The 13400-nt window shown below is 43.8% G+C and overlaps 1 protein-coding gene across 1 annotated transcript; it reads right to left on the bottom strand.

Annotated features, from left to right (window-relative positions):
• Nucleotides 1-1624: 1624 nt before the first annotated feature.
• Nucleotides 1625-4542, bottom strand: abhd14a (abhydrolase domain containing 14A). The gene is made up of 5 exons (XM_080548746.1): nt 4494-4542; nt 3997-4277; nt 3794-3909; nt 3269-3504; nt 1625-2700 (listed from the first exon to the last, which is right to left on the bottom strand). The coding sequence occupies exons 2-5, from the start codon at nt 4257-4259 to the stop codon at nt 2518-2520; spliced, it is 798 nt and encodes a 265-aa protein (XP_080404872.1). The 5' UTR covers nt 4260-4277; nt 4494-4542; the 3' UTR covers nt 1625-2517.
• Nucleotides 4543-13400: the final 8858 nt, after the last annotated feature.

Here is a 13400-nt window from a genome sequence, read left to right as displayed (position 1 = left end):
TCTCTAACCACTGTTCCATAGGTAGTTCTGTATCTCTAACCACTGTTCCATAGGTAGTTCTGTATCTCTAAACACTGTTCCATAGGTAGTTCTGTATCTCTAACCACTGTTCCATAGGTAGTTCTGTATCTCTAACCACTGTTCCATAGGTAGTTCTGTATCTCTAAACACTGTTCCATAGGTAGTTCTGTATCTCTAACCACTGTTCCATAGGTAGTTCTGTATCTCTAACCACTGTTCCATAGGTAGTTTGTATCTCTAACCACTGTTCCATAGGCAGTTTGTATCTCTAACCACTGTTCCATAGGTAGTTCTGTATCTCTAACCACTGTTCCATAGGTAGTTCTGTATCTCTAACCACTGTTCCATAGGCAGTTCTGTATCTCTAACCACTGTTCCATAGGTAGTTCTGGCTGTGTTTGTATCTCTAACCACTGTTCCATAGGTAGTTTGTATCTCTAACCACTGTTCCATAGGCAGTTCTGTATCTCTAACCACTGTTCCATAGGTAGTTCTGTATCTCTAACCACTGTTCCATAGGTAGTTCTGTATCTCTAACCACTGTTCCATAGGTAGTTCTGGCTGTGTGGAAAACTGACAGTAATGTTTTGAAGCCAAGAATACTTGCCATCTTCAGAATGTCTGATTGCAGCAGAATGTATGATTGCAGCAGTCCATGGCGTAAAGCATGTGTTGACTTCATACAGAATGTATGATTGCAGCAGTCCATGGCGTAAAGCATGTGTTGACTTCATGCAGGAGATTAATAGCCAAGGACAGACAGACAGGCAGAGGGAAAGAGCGAAGCATCACACTGGCATTCAGTAGAGTTTGAATGGCCATGGCCCTAAGACTTATTGGACTGTACAAGACAAGTGCCCCTCCACAAGGCTCTCCTTAGCATTGTACATTTCTTCCAATTGTAAATTAAGATTTGTCTGTATCCTTTTCCCAAAAGTCACTTGAAATTAGCATTTAAAAGCTATGCACTTATCCACTAGTGTTGAGTTACAAGGCACATAAAACGATGTGCTATGGATGTGTAGGTTTTCATCCGAAAACACTTTCACATGAAAAAATAGACTCCTAAACCGTTACACGTGCGTTTGCTGTCGTCTCAAAAATATGAGATCGGCTTGTAATCGGGTGCACCGGTTTCGCCCGGACAGACAAAACGAATGCTTATTTAACCGCTAGCTGTTGAATGAACGACGGTGCAAACTGCTGACTTGCGTCCGTAAAGCAATGCACGTGCCAGGTTTATGTAGTCTGCCCAACACGTCGATTCAGTAGCCTAATGCAAAACTGCTTAAGGTTGTATGAACATATTCCCACTAAACAAATTTTTTTGGGAGAATATTCTTCTTCTTCCGTTTCATATTCCATTTAGAATTCAGAGTTCGTCAGTCGACCTATGCATACTACTTTATAATTCAGATCAATGTCACATTGATGTCACAATGTCACATTACACATTGAATGTGTACATTGAATGCAAATACACTCAACATGTGTATTACACAAAATAGCTCACAATTTGTGCAATCTTTTATTAAAGGCATAAGCGCAATAACACAATTCAAACATTGCCTTTTAACTTCTGAGGCTTAATTTAATCGTTTTTTTGAGAAAAAAATCACCTATTTACATTTTCTGCATAATTTAAAAAATAAATAGTGGTCATCATAACAAAAAAATGGAACATACATACATAGTGTACATTTGTTGTAGTTGTTGTTACAGCTTTATCATTCAGTAGATATTTAAAGGAATGAGATTTGCCAATAATAAACAAGACATACAAGAATGTTTCACAGCATGTCAACTTGGTGATATCGACTGCCGTAAACATCAAAAACATTTGAAACCACTGCATTGCAAGTTTATACATCTATTGTCACTGACTTTTTTCACTCACTCACTCACACAAACACACACACACACACACACACACACACACACACACACACAGCAAAAGAGGAAGGTACACTGCTGCAAATATTAGAATTGTATAATTAGTATTTAACTAACACGATATCCAGCTGTCCTAATCCAAATGTCAATATAGTCTCCAAAGTAGTCACTCTCTAAACACTGCCTTTACTTTATAAAACCTTTCCTACAAATGTCACCAGTCATTTCTAAGGACTAGTACAATCTCCCTGTACCTAACCTCTCCATCCTCATTTACCCGCTCTTTTTTATCCAACCGAACCTGACTGATGTCTAGTCCCTTGCTTTAGGTAAACTCTCATAAGTGTCAAACACCCATTTTAGGAGTTGCTCTCAAATGGTCAACATAAGCATAATCACAACAAAGGCCACTGCCCACCAGTGACTAGGCTAGGGGTTAGTTTATGATATCAAAAGCAGCTTTTGCCCTATGTCCAAACAAGCTTTCCCTCCATCTCATTTGTGTAGTGTTCCTTTTCTCCCACGCAACCCTCCTTCTTGTTGTGTGTATCCCTCTTCTTTCCATCCTTTCATTCAGTTCCTTCCCCTTCTCTTGTCCTCCTCTCACTCCAGTTTGCTGAGAAAGTCCAACAATGCCTGGTGGAACTCACGGGGCTTCTCCATGTAACAGGCATGCCGTGCCCCTTCCAGCTTCAGCACTGAGTGATGTGGCAGCTGAATGAGGTTCTTGTGGGACTGGGCTCCAAGGTTGGTGTCCAGTGCTCCAAACACAATCAGAGTGGGAGTCTGCAAATAGAAGAGGAGCAGGCACATAAAGAAGCGGTTTTACTGTACATTTGACACACTGTTCATCCACATCCGTTCAGAGCAGGAGTATAGACTTTCTGTTATCCTGACCACAGTATGAAATTACCATATATTTAACACTATAATATCACGCAACAGAACAGCCCGTCTGGCACCAACAACCATGCCACGTTCAAAGTCACTTACATCACCTTTCTTTCCCATTCTGATGCTTCTTGGTTTGAACTTCAGCAGATCGTCTTGACCATGTCTACATGCCTAAATGCATTGAGTTGCTGCCACATGATTGGCTGATTAGATATTTGCGTTAACAAGCAGTTGAAAAGGTGTACCTAATGAAGTGGCCGGTGATAGTATAATATATTATTATTCATATTATTGCTTTTTCAAAATCTTTGGATTTGGACAAGTAACTTGAGCTCTCGGACAAGTAAAAGATAAGTTCACTTGTCCGAAGGACAAGTACCTGAAAAAGTTTAATGTCAAGCCCTGTGCACCCAAACTCAGTTCCTTCATAGGCCCTCGCAACCAGACACACAGTATTTACCTGGATACCCTGGTATTGCTGAGACGTGTAGCTGCGGGTTCCTACAGGGGCTATGGGTATGAAGCCATGCAGCTGAGTGCTTTGCTTCATAAGGAAGGGTATGGAGTAGTGCCCACTCATGGAGGGGCTCAGTAAAACAGCCATCCGGACACCCAGCGCCTCCATGAACCTCTGCAGAAGGTCCACCCGGTTCTGATCGGTCTTCACTGCATCAGAGTCCGGAGAGTTCCCAAATCCTATGAGCCAGAGAGATGGGGGGGACCGTAAAAGCCTTAATTTAGTATGGCTGTAAAAAAATAAAAAAAATTACTTGGTGTGTACACTTCATGTATATTCCCAATCCACTAATAATAATAATAATAATAATAATAATAATAAACTCCTCAACTGTATGACGCTATGCTTTGCCGTTATGCTTAACAGTGGTATTCAGAACTCTACACATTAAACAGCATTGAGTCTTTGGCTTCATTCAGACTTAAGCAACATTACACACTCAGGCTCAGCTATGATTGAAGCTACTACCTGGCAGGTCCACAGCCAACGCCTGATAACCGTTAGTGGCCAGCAAGGCAAGGGTACCCAATTCTTCCCACGTTTTGGAACTGAAGGCTTGGCCATGTAGAAGAACTACTTGCAGCCTGTATAAGAAAAGGCATCCAATCGTGTGTTACAATCACTCTATAACTGTCGACGTCTGAGATGATGTGATGCTGGTGACTCCTCACCTGGGCAGTATCTGTCTACCAGACGCATCGACAGGCAAAGCTTCCCGAAAGAACAGTGGGGGGTCCCCGGGCAGCTGCCCCGTACGGACAGACACGTTGATGGATGGAGGCAGAGGAGGAGAGGCAGCCACCAGACCCATCCTCTGGACTTCCAGGGAGGGCTCCATGCTGCCCTGGCGGATGGCTGGCAGCAGCAGGTACAACAGCACAGTAGCCAGCAACACGAGCCCCAGCACAACAAGACGGTTACGTAAAAAATTCATTTCAGCGAGACGTTTGATCTGGAGAGAGAAACAGAGAATGGTGACAACTGTAACTTGGCAGCTACATTGCCACATAGCTAACCAACCAGGTAGCCGGATAGCATCCTCGTCTGCTCGATGCTATCCGGCTAGCAAGCTTAAACAAACGCATAGCCTTCGTCAAAAAAGGGGGGGGGGAAATCGTCTATTTCGTTGTTGGCAAAAGCAGTTCTATCTATCTGTCAGAGTACATACCCCAACAAGTCACATCTGGTTGTTGTTGTCACTTCTCAGTCAGTTGCGCAGTCCTTTGCAGCCCATGTGTTTCTCACTAATAACACCGAAAGGGAACTGGAGTAACTATACTCCAGGTTGTAAACGTTCCACGTTTAATTTCAAATGATGTAAAGAGGAAATGTGTAAAAAAAAACAATGAATCTGAAATGAACAAAACTCTGTAACCTTCATACACAATTGGAGTTTAAGAACATTATTTTAAAAAATCTATGACAAAGTTAATTTGCTAAAACTTTTTCTATCGGTACCTACATTATGGGTTGCACAAATCTTTTCATCGGGTCAAATGTTGTGTACACACTACACATAGACGTCTGGGGGGTATTCGTAGAAGGATGATTAAATCAAAATCGGTGATAATTTCAGCTCCGTTCCATTCATCAGAGCAACGCATCCGGGTACTTTCCCCTCCCGTAATGTCCACGCCCCTTTTTGGGTGATAGAAGAGTAGAAGTTTGACTGGCAGTCAATGGGAATTTCTGGTCTTTGCTACTTTAATCCGATAGAATAAGAAAACCGTAGTGCTTTTTAGATATTAGGAGCACAAATCCGATGGCCAGTTAGGCAAACTATTATATAGTGTCGTTGCCGATCAATGATCGACGTCGTTATATAGAGAAAATTAATGAAATAGGGGTTGATTCATCAGAGCAGTCATACGTCATCTCCCTGTCATCAGGGATGTGTAGTTCTTCAGTTGATTTGCCGTGGTCCTAACGTCTTCACCTCCAGTCCCCCCAACAGCGTTTGCTTTCGTTTCTTCTTTGAACATTTATCTCCCATGATTACAATAGAAATATCATGCACAGTAGCACTAGTCGATAGCCGTTATGGGTGAAGGGTTTGTAGGTACTTTAAAGAAACTAGGTAGGTAGTTTAACTGCTTCAAATATCAACACAACTCAGAATCTTTTGCACAGAAAAAGTGTATTCGTTCATTCTCGGGGTTTGATTTGATATGGTTTATGAGGATCCCCATTAGCTGAGCATCAGCAAAAGCATCAGCAGCTACTCTTCCTGGAGTCCACACATAACATATACAAGCAATCATCATCATAAATCATAATGTTGTCAGTAACTTCTTCGGCGTATGGGTTGTTGTTTTCCTCTCCACTCCACCAGGCTCGGGGCCGAGGGGCTACCCTTTTACCACCCCGAGACCTGGTTTTCAGTAACTGAAGATGAAGGTGAAGTCGTCACCAGAGGCAGCAAGCTCCAGCAGCCTTGCTAGCTCTTCCTCCTCAATGGTGGTGAGAGCAGTCAGCTTGGTCTCAGAGACGACTTTCTCCACAGATGTGTCAGCGGCAGTGGTGGTCAGATCATCAGAGTCGTCATACATATCAGGGACGCCAGGAAGTTGCCATTCAACCTGGGGATTACCCACGCTCGGCACCAGGGACGTCTGGGAGAGGCAGGCCTGTCGGGAGAGAGAGAAAAGGAGAGTAAAGTTGCGGTTGTGTTGTTATTATAATACATAATATTGGTTCCGCCCTATGTTGTTGTACCCGGACCGGGGGACCGGGGGTTATAGCTAGAGAGAGTGTCTGGAAGAGGGATGTGCAACGTGTTATTAAAAGCCAGTTAAGAAACCCCAGCCTGTTTATTCCTAGTTAGGAATACTGGAAATAACAAACATAACATGGTGTCAGATAATGGGACTGGCAACGCGGAGTTCATCGACTTATGAAAAAGGAATGTGCTGGATTCCGAAAGCACACATCTGCGGACTGCTAGCAAGAGGAGCGTCACGCGAGCATGTCTAGCGAGAGTGGAAGTGACTGATCAAGCTAACGTGAGTGAAAACGTTTCGAACAATCAACAAGGAGACCAAGAAAATCCTGCACCCGTAGTGTTCCCCATCATGGATAAACTCAGTCCTCCCACACCCATGCAGTTCAGTGGCAATCTTGCTGATAATTGGAAGAGATTCAAGCAGAGATTTAATATTTACTTGGCCGCGAGCGGGGCGGGGGGAGGAGATGAAAAGCTAAAAGCGTCTATATTTTTGCATGTAATAGGAGAAGATGCATTGGACATTTACAACACCTTTCAAATAGATGAGGGACATTTTACATTGACTGAGCTAGTGACAAAGTTCGAGGAGTACTTTGTGCCCAGTAAAAATGTCACTTTTGAGAGATATACGTTTTTCTCTGCCGCTCAGAAGACAGGTGAGAGTTTTGATCAGTACTTAACTGAACTACTTACTTTGAGCAAGTCATGTGAATTCGGAGATTTAAGAAACTCATTAGTCAGAGATCGAATAGTGTGTGGGATTCCTGATAATGGGCTTAGAGAAAGATTACTACGTGAACGTGATTTAACGCTAGAGAAAACAGTTCACATGTGCAGAGCAGCAGAAAGCACTCGCGCACAAGCAAAGGAGCTGCGCATGGATGAGTCGGCAGCAGTGCATGCCGTGAAAAGAGAGGGACAGCGCCCAAAACAGTTTGGAAAGCAAAAGCCTACAGAGCAAAGTCCCAAGAGTCCAAACAGTAGATGTGGAAGATGTGGAGGCAAGCATATGCCTAGGTCATGTCCTGCTTATGGAAAAGTCTGCCACAAGTGTGGGAAGGATAACCACTTTGGGAGGTATTGCAAAGCTGAGGCTTCAGGGATGAAAGTGGACACAGTGGAAGAAGAGCCAGAGGAGTTCTTGGTTGACTCAGTACAGTCTAGCACAGCAGATGCGTGCAAATGGTTAGTCCCATTAACTGTGAATGAGACCATAATTCCATTCAAGATAGACACTGGTGCACAAGTCAACCTTATGTCCATACATGATTACAAGACCCTCACAGTTAAGAGCAAAATACACCCGGTGAAAGTAAAAGTGACAGGCTATACAGGAGAGACAGTTCCAATTAAAGGTTGTTGTATAGTGACTCTAAAGCACAAGGGACAGCAGTTAAAGACACAGGTGCTCATAGTAGAGAAGAGCGTACAGCCAATCCTAGGTCTGAGTACCTGTGAAAAGCTTGACTTAGTGAGAAGGGTGTTTGTAGTGAATTCCCAGACTAGCACAGACCACAACGCAATTATGCAGGAGAACAACGATGTCTTTGAGGGACTAGGATGCTTGCCTGGTGAGCACAAGATATGTGTGGATGACACAGTGACTCCTGTAGTTCATGCGTGCAGAAAGATTCCATTTGCACTGAGAGACAAACTCAAAGAAGAGCTAGCACGCATGGAAAAGATGGGCGTCATAAAGAAAATAGACGAGCCAACAGATTGGGTGAGCTCACTAGTGGTTGTGCAGAAGCCAAGTGGAGCTCTACGCATATGTCTTGATCCACGGGATCTAAACAGGGCTATAAAGCGTGAGCATTTCAAGCTACCAACAAGAGAAGAGATCATGTCACAGTTTGCTGGTGCTAAATGGTTTAGCAAGCTGGATGCGTCAACAGGCTTCTGGCAGATGAAGCTTGATGAGGCAAGCTCAAAACTATGCACGTTCAACACACCAGAAGGACGGTTTCGCTTTCTGCGTTTACCTTACGGTATTCTGTCTGCGCCAGAAGTTTACCATAAAACAATCCATATGATCTATGAGCACATAGAGGGAGTGGAGACCATGATGGATGACATCATCGTGTGGGGATCCCAGTGTTTCCTCCAGGAATTTTTACCATGGTGGCGGGTAGTGCCGACCGCGCGCGCGATTTTTTCGCGTGCGCGCGCATGAAACGCGCACGCGCGCTCAAAACAGCGTTTTTTTTTTTTTTTTTTTTCTAATCACAGCCAAAACTAGAGGATGGCCCAAAAAAATAAATAATGAATATACAGAATATAAACTTGTGACTGACAGTCACATACACACACAAAGATCATCAGCTATAATATAATACGAAGTAGGCCTACATGAGCACAAAAGCGGCTAACGTTACTGATTAACTGTTTACTGTAGTGCAGAGAGATGGTAGTCGTAGGCGGCGTATCAAATGACAAAGCTAAACGTTTAATGAAGGACATGAACGATTGTCAACAACACACTCAAGCATGCCTGGATATTTGTAAGAACTCTCGCGAGATTTATCAGACTAAACCTGGATTTTCCCTTTAGCGATGTTGATGGAATACCCCCCGGATGTCACTACGGTGGCCTGTACACAATAACAATAATACCACAGTTCACATTTAGACCAATCAGGAGCCCTTGTGTCACGTCGTCAACTGAATGTCATTAATCTGATTTTGGATCAGCGGTTAGAGAGAGATGGGCGTGGATTTAGGTGCACTTTTAGTCAACATCCATTATAGCGCTGATCTAGGATCAGATATATTTTAATCAGCTAAAAAATTTTTTTTTTTTTTTTTTTTTTTTTGGAGAATTTTTTATTTTATTTTTGTTGAGAAATCTGCATGGTGGCGGAGGAAATTCCATCGTGGCGGCCCGCCACGATGAAATGCATGTAGAGGAAACACTGGATCCACAAGAGAAGAACATGATGCACGGCTGAGGGAAGTACTGGATCTGACACGCAAGTCCAATCTGAAATTAAACAAGAACAAGTGTGAGTTTGCAGTGAAAAGCCGTACCTTTGTGGGAGATGTGATTTCAGAGCAAGGTGTCAAGCCAGATCCAAGGAAGACGTCAGCCATAATGAACATGGAACGTCCACAGAACAAAGAAGAGGTGAGGAGATTTCTGGGAATGGTCACATGTTTGGCTAAATTTATCCCCCAGTTGTCTGCCCAGTCAGCACCACTCAGATGGCTTCTAGAGCAGAAGAACGAGTGGGAATGGTCACATGAGCAGGAAAAGTGCTTCCATAAGCTGAAGGAGATCTTAACCAAGGAGCCAGTGCTCAAGTTTTATGACCCAGAACGGAGCACTAGGATCTCGGCAGATGCTTCTCAGTACGGCCTAGGGGCAGTACTGCTACAGATGTATGACAACAGCTGGCAGCCCGTAGCCTACGCGTCTCGTGCATTGACAAGTGCTGAAGTTAGATACGCACAAATAGAGAAGGAACTTTTAGCCAGCACATATGCATGTGAACGTTTCCATCAGTACATATATGGAAAGGCTTTTGAAGTGGAAACAGACCACAAGCCGCTAGTATCAATAATGTCCAAGCCCCTCAATGATTGTCCTCTGAGGATTCAGCGACTGTCAATCAGACTGCAGAAATATGACGTGAGAATGGTCTATACACCAGGAAAATTCATGTTTGCTGCTGACACGCTCTCACGCGCAGTCAACAAGATGGAAAGTCCAAATGAACAGAAAAGCGTTGAAATAGAAGCCTATGTTGACATGATTGTCACATCACTTCCTGTGTCTGCGGAGCGGACAGAGAAGATCAGGAAAGCAACTGAACTAGACGAGACACTGAAAGAGCTCAAGAAGACCATACTGAAAGGGTGGCCTGTGCAAAAGCGTGATTGCCCAAGTCAGATCCAAGATTACTGGGCATGCAGATCAGAGCTCTCAGTTGCTAAGGACATTGTCTTCAAAGGAAGCAGGTTTGTCATCCCGTCATCCATGCGCAAGGAAATGCTGCAGAAAGTGCATGAGGGACATTTGGGTGAGGAAAAATGTAAACGTAGAGCGCGTGAAGTAATGTACTGGCCAAGGCTCAACCAAGACATCAGCCACACCACAGCTGCATGTGAAATATGTCTCACCTACAGGTCCAAACAACAAGCAGAGCCGCTCATGCCCCACCCTGTACCTGATCGCCCGTACCAGAAGGTCGGAGTGGATTTGTTTGACTGTAACGGTAAAAGCAACATTGTAGTCACAGATTACTTCTCCAACTACCCGGAAGTTGCAACACTGCAGTCAACATCCAGCAGAACAGTCATAGCCTACCTTAAAACAGTCTTTGCGAGACATGGAGTTCCCTGTGAGGTGTTTTCAGATAACGGGCCACAGTTTTCCAGCAGCGAGTTTGCTGGTTTTGCAGACGACTGGGGTTTTCACCATGCCACCTCAAGCCCTAACTACCCGAGATCCAATGGGCTCGCAGAGAGTTCAGTCAAGGTTGTCAAGGCTCTCATGAAGAAGGCTCAAGATGGACAGGAGGAGTTCCAGAGGAGTCTGATGGTATACAGGAGTGCCCCTTTGGAAAATGGTTTGTCCCCAGCCCAGATGCTGATGGGAAGGCGCTTACGCACTAACCTTCCTATCCATGAGAACCTGTTGACACCTGTAGGAGCGCACACAATGAGGACAAGGAAACAAGAACAAAAAGAGAAACACAAGTTGCAACATGACAAGAAGGCAAAACACTTACCAAGCCTCAAGCCAGGCGATACAATCCGTATCCTGGATCACACTAAAGGCACATGGAGGCAAGGAGGATGCGTGCAAAGAGAAGTTGCACCACGCTCATACCTGATCCGGACAGACCATGGTGCAGCTCTGAGACGAAATCGTGTGGATCTAAGACCACAGGTAACGGTCCCAGAGACAGATTCTCAACAACAAAGCACTGCAGAAGTGTTAGATGCTCCCAGGAGTGAGCAGTTTGGTCAGAGTTCTCCGGACCGCAGTGACTCCGTCATGCCAAAGGGGGGCAGCACACCCTCTGAGACCTGTTGCAGGCCTAAAAGGACTGTTAAACCTCCTGAGAGACTTATTGCACAGTGCTAAAAACCATGTGGACTGTGGGCAGGAGACAGAGTAAAGAAAAGAGGACACTTATTGTTGAGAGTTAAATGCAGGGTTCGAGTTATGTGGGAGCCAATGGGAGCTGAGCTCCCATAGAGATGGTCTGAGCTCCCTTGAAGGCAGTAAAATCTAAAATCTGTGGGGGTCGCTAATAATACATTACCACAACTATTATTTGATCAAAATGTCAATGTAATGAATATTATTTAATTTATATTATAAATATTGTAAAATAAACACGTTTTCCAAAAGAACTACGCGCACCATTAATCTCCTGTGAATGACAGTATGCCTTTGACTGCCTGCACTTCACCACCAAGACACCATGGGGCGCAGTAGAATATTGAGCAACAGCAAAAGGTTGATTAATCAGCTGTGCGGTAAACCGTTGGAACACACAGTGCACAGCTGATTAATCAATTAAACCAATAGAGTGAGACAGGATATGTTCATGCAAGGTGCCTTTCAGGAAGTAGTGGAGATCGTGCACCTAGCCTATTATTGAGAAGCAAACATTCATTCATTAGCTATACAGGAGTATATACATACAGTAGCTACCATGCCGCCCAAAAAAAGGCCACTGCTGCCGACCGGGTCATCAAGCATAGAAAATTTCGGGTTTTTATCAAAGAAACCTGCTATGACACCTAACGTTAGCCCTGCGGACAAATTTGACCCTCTCCCGTTCATCCAATCTTGGATAAAGAAAGGACATCGGACGTCAGCATCATGGGTTCCAGGACCGCGACCGCAGCCTACTGAAAACAGACCACTTTGGTCTATCTTGTCTCCGTAAAGGTAAGGTGGCTTTTACTTTTTACTAACCTAGTGTACATATTTTTCGCTCCTTCTGTATAGCAAAAATAACACAATTATTGGCCGAGATACATGTGTGACTATCGCTTTTATAGCTGTTGTTTCATGTGGGGCTGTTGATGTGGTGAAATGAGTAGCCTGCAGCTGTGGCGTCAGGATATGTTGGTATTTGAGGAGGAGGATGAGGATGAGGATGATGTTTCGGTACCGGTACCGTTTTTAAAGTATCGATTTGTCACCGGTATCGAATAAAACCCAAACTGTACCCAACCCTAACTATATGTTTACATGCCAACTAATTAGCTAATTCATTTCTGTCATTTAGAGCTGAGGGGAGCAACAGAGAGACGGACAACAGGACAGCAACAGAGAGACAGACAACAGGACAGTAACAGAGAGACAACGGGAGAGGAGAGCAATAGAGACAGAACTGAATGCACTGAACCTTTTTTTATTCTTTGCATTATTAACACTGTTGTGTTATTGTGTTATTAAAGTGTTTAAGTGTTTTATGGTAAAGCATTATGAGTGGTGTGTGTGTGCAGGGTGCTCGTGAGTTGTATATTTTGGGGAGGGGGGAGGCTTATGTATGGGGGCGGGGGGTCCTCACACAAAGGAGTAGCCTAGGGCCACTGACCACCTTAATCCGCTACTGCCTATAGCTAATTAAAACTTGTAAGTCCCATCGCTGTGTGGGCATGATTTGCGCGTGCATGAGAACATTTCGCACTGTTATTTTGGAGACCCCCACAGAGTTCAGCTTATAACTCGAACCCTGGTTAAATGTAAATGAAAATGTTTGTGAAAAAAAAAAAAAAAGTTTGTCAAGAGATATGTGATACATATGCTTATTATTTGAATGCATAGGTTCATGTTTGAAATGCAGGTTTATTATTGGAATGCACAGATTTAAGAACAGTCAGAAACGAATGTTTTGTTATATGACTACAAGAAAAGAACAAGTTGTTTTGTTTTGAAAGAAGGGAAGATGTGTTGTTATTATAATACATAATATTGGTTCCGCCCTATGTTGTTGTACCCGGACCGGGGGACCGGGGGTTATAGCTAGAGAGAGTGTCTGGAAGAGGGATGTGCAACGTGTTATTAAAAGCCAGTTAAGAAACCCCAGCCTGTTTATTCCTAGTTAGGAATACTGGAAATAACAAACATAACAGCGGTCAGAGGGGGCTGGGTTCAGGGTCAGGGGTCATCAGGGTTAGGGACTCACCGGGGCAGAATGACACAGAAGATAATCTGGCTTTAGGAGAATCTCCACTGGAGTCGTGACCATTGTAGGGCTGCTGGTTTTTGCCTGTCAGAGATAGTAACAACGGCCATGAGAACACACTAATATACAGTAAACTTGAAGAGATGTTTGACACGTAATAGTAGAGATTATGATTGTCTTACAGTTCCTTGTTCAGTGT

This window comes from Nansenia antarctica (genome assembly GCF_963989245.1).
Source record: "Nansenia antarctica genome assembly, chromosome: 18".
In the NCBI taxonomy this organism is placed as follows: Eukaryota; Metazoa; Chordata; class Actinopteri; order Argentiniformes; family Microstomatidae; genus Nansenia; species Nansenia antarctica.
The sequence above is the reverse complement of the archived record's forward strand: the minus strand, read 5'-3'. Positions and strand labels throughout refer to the sequence as shown.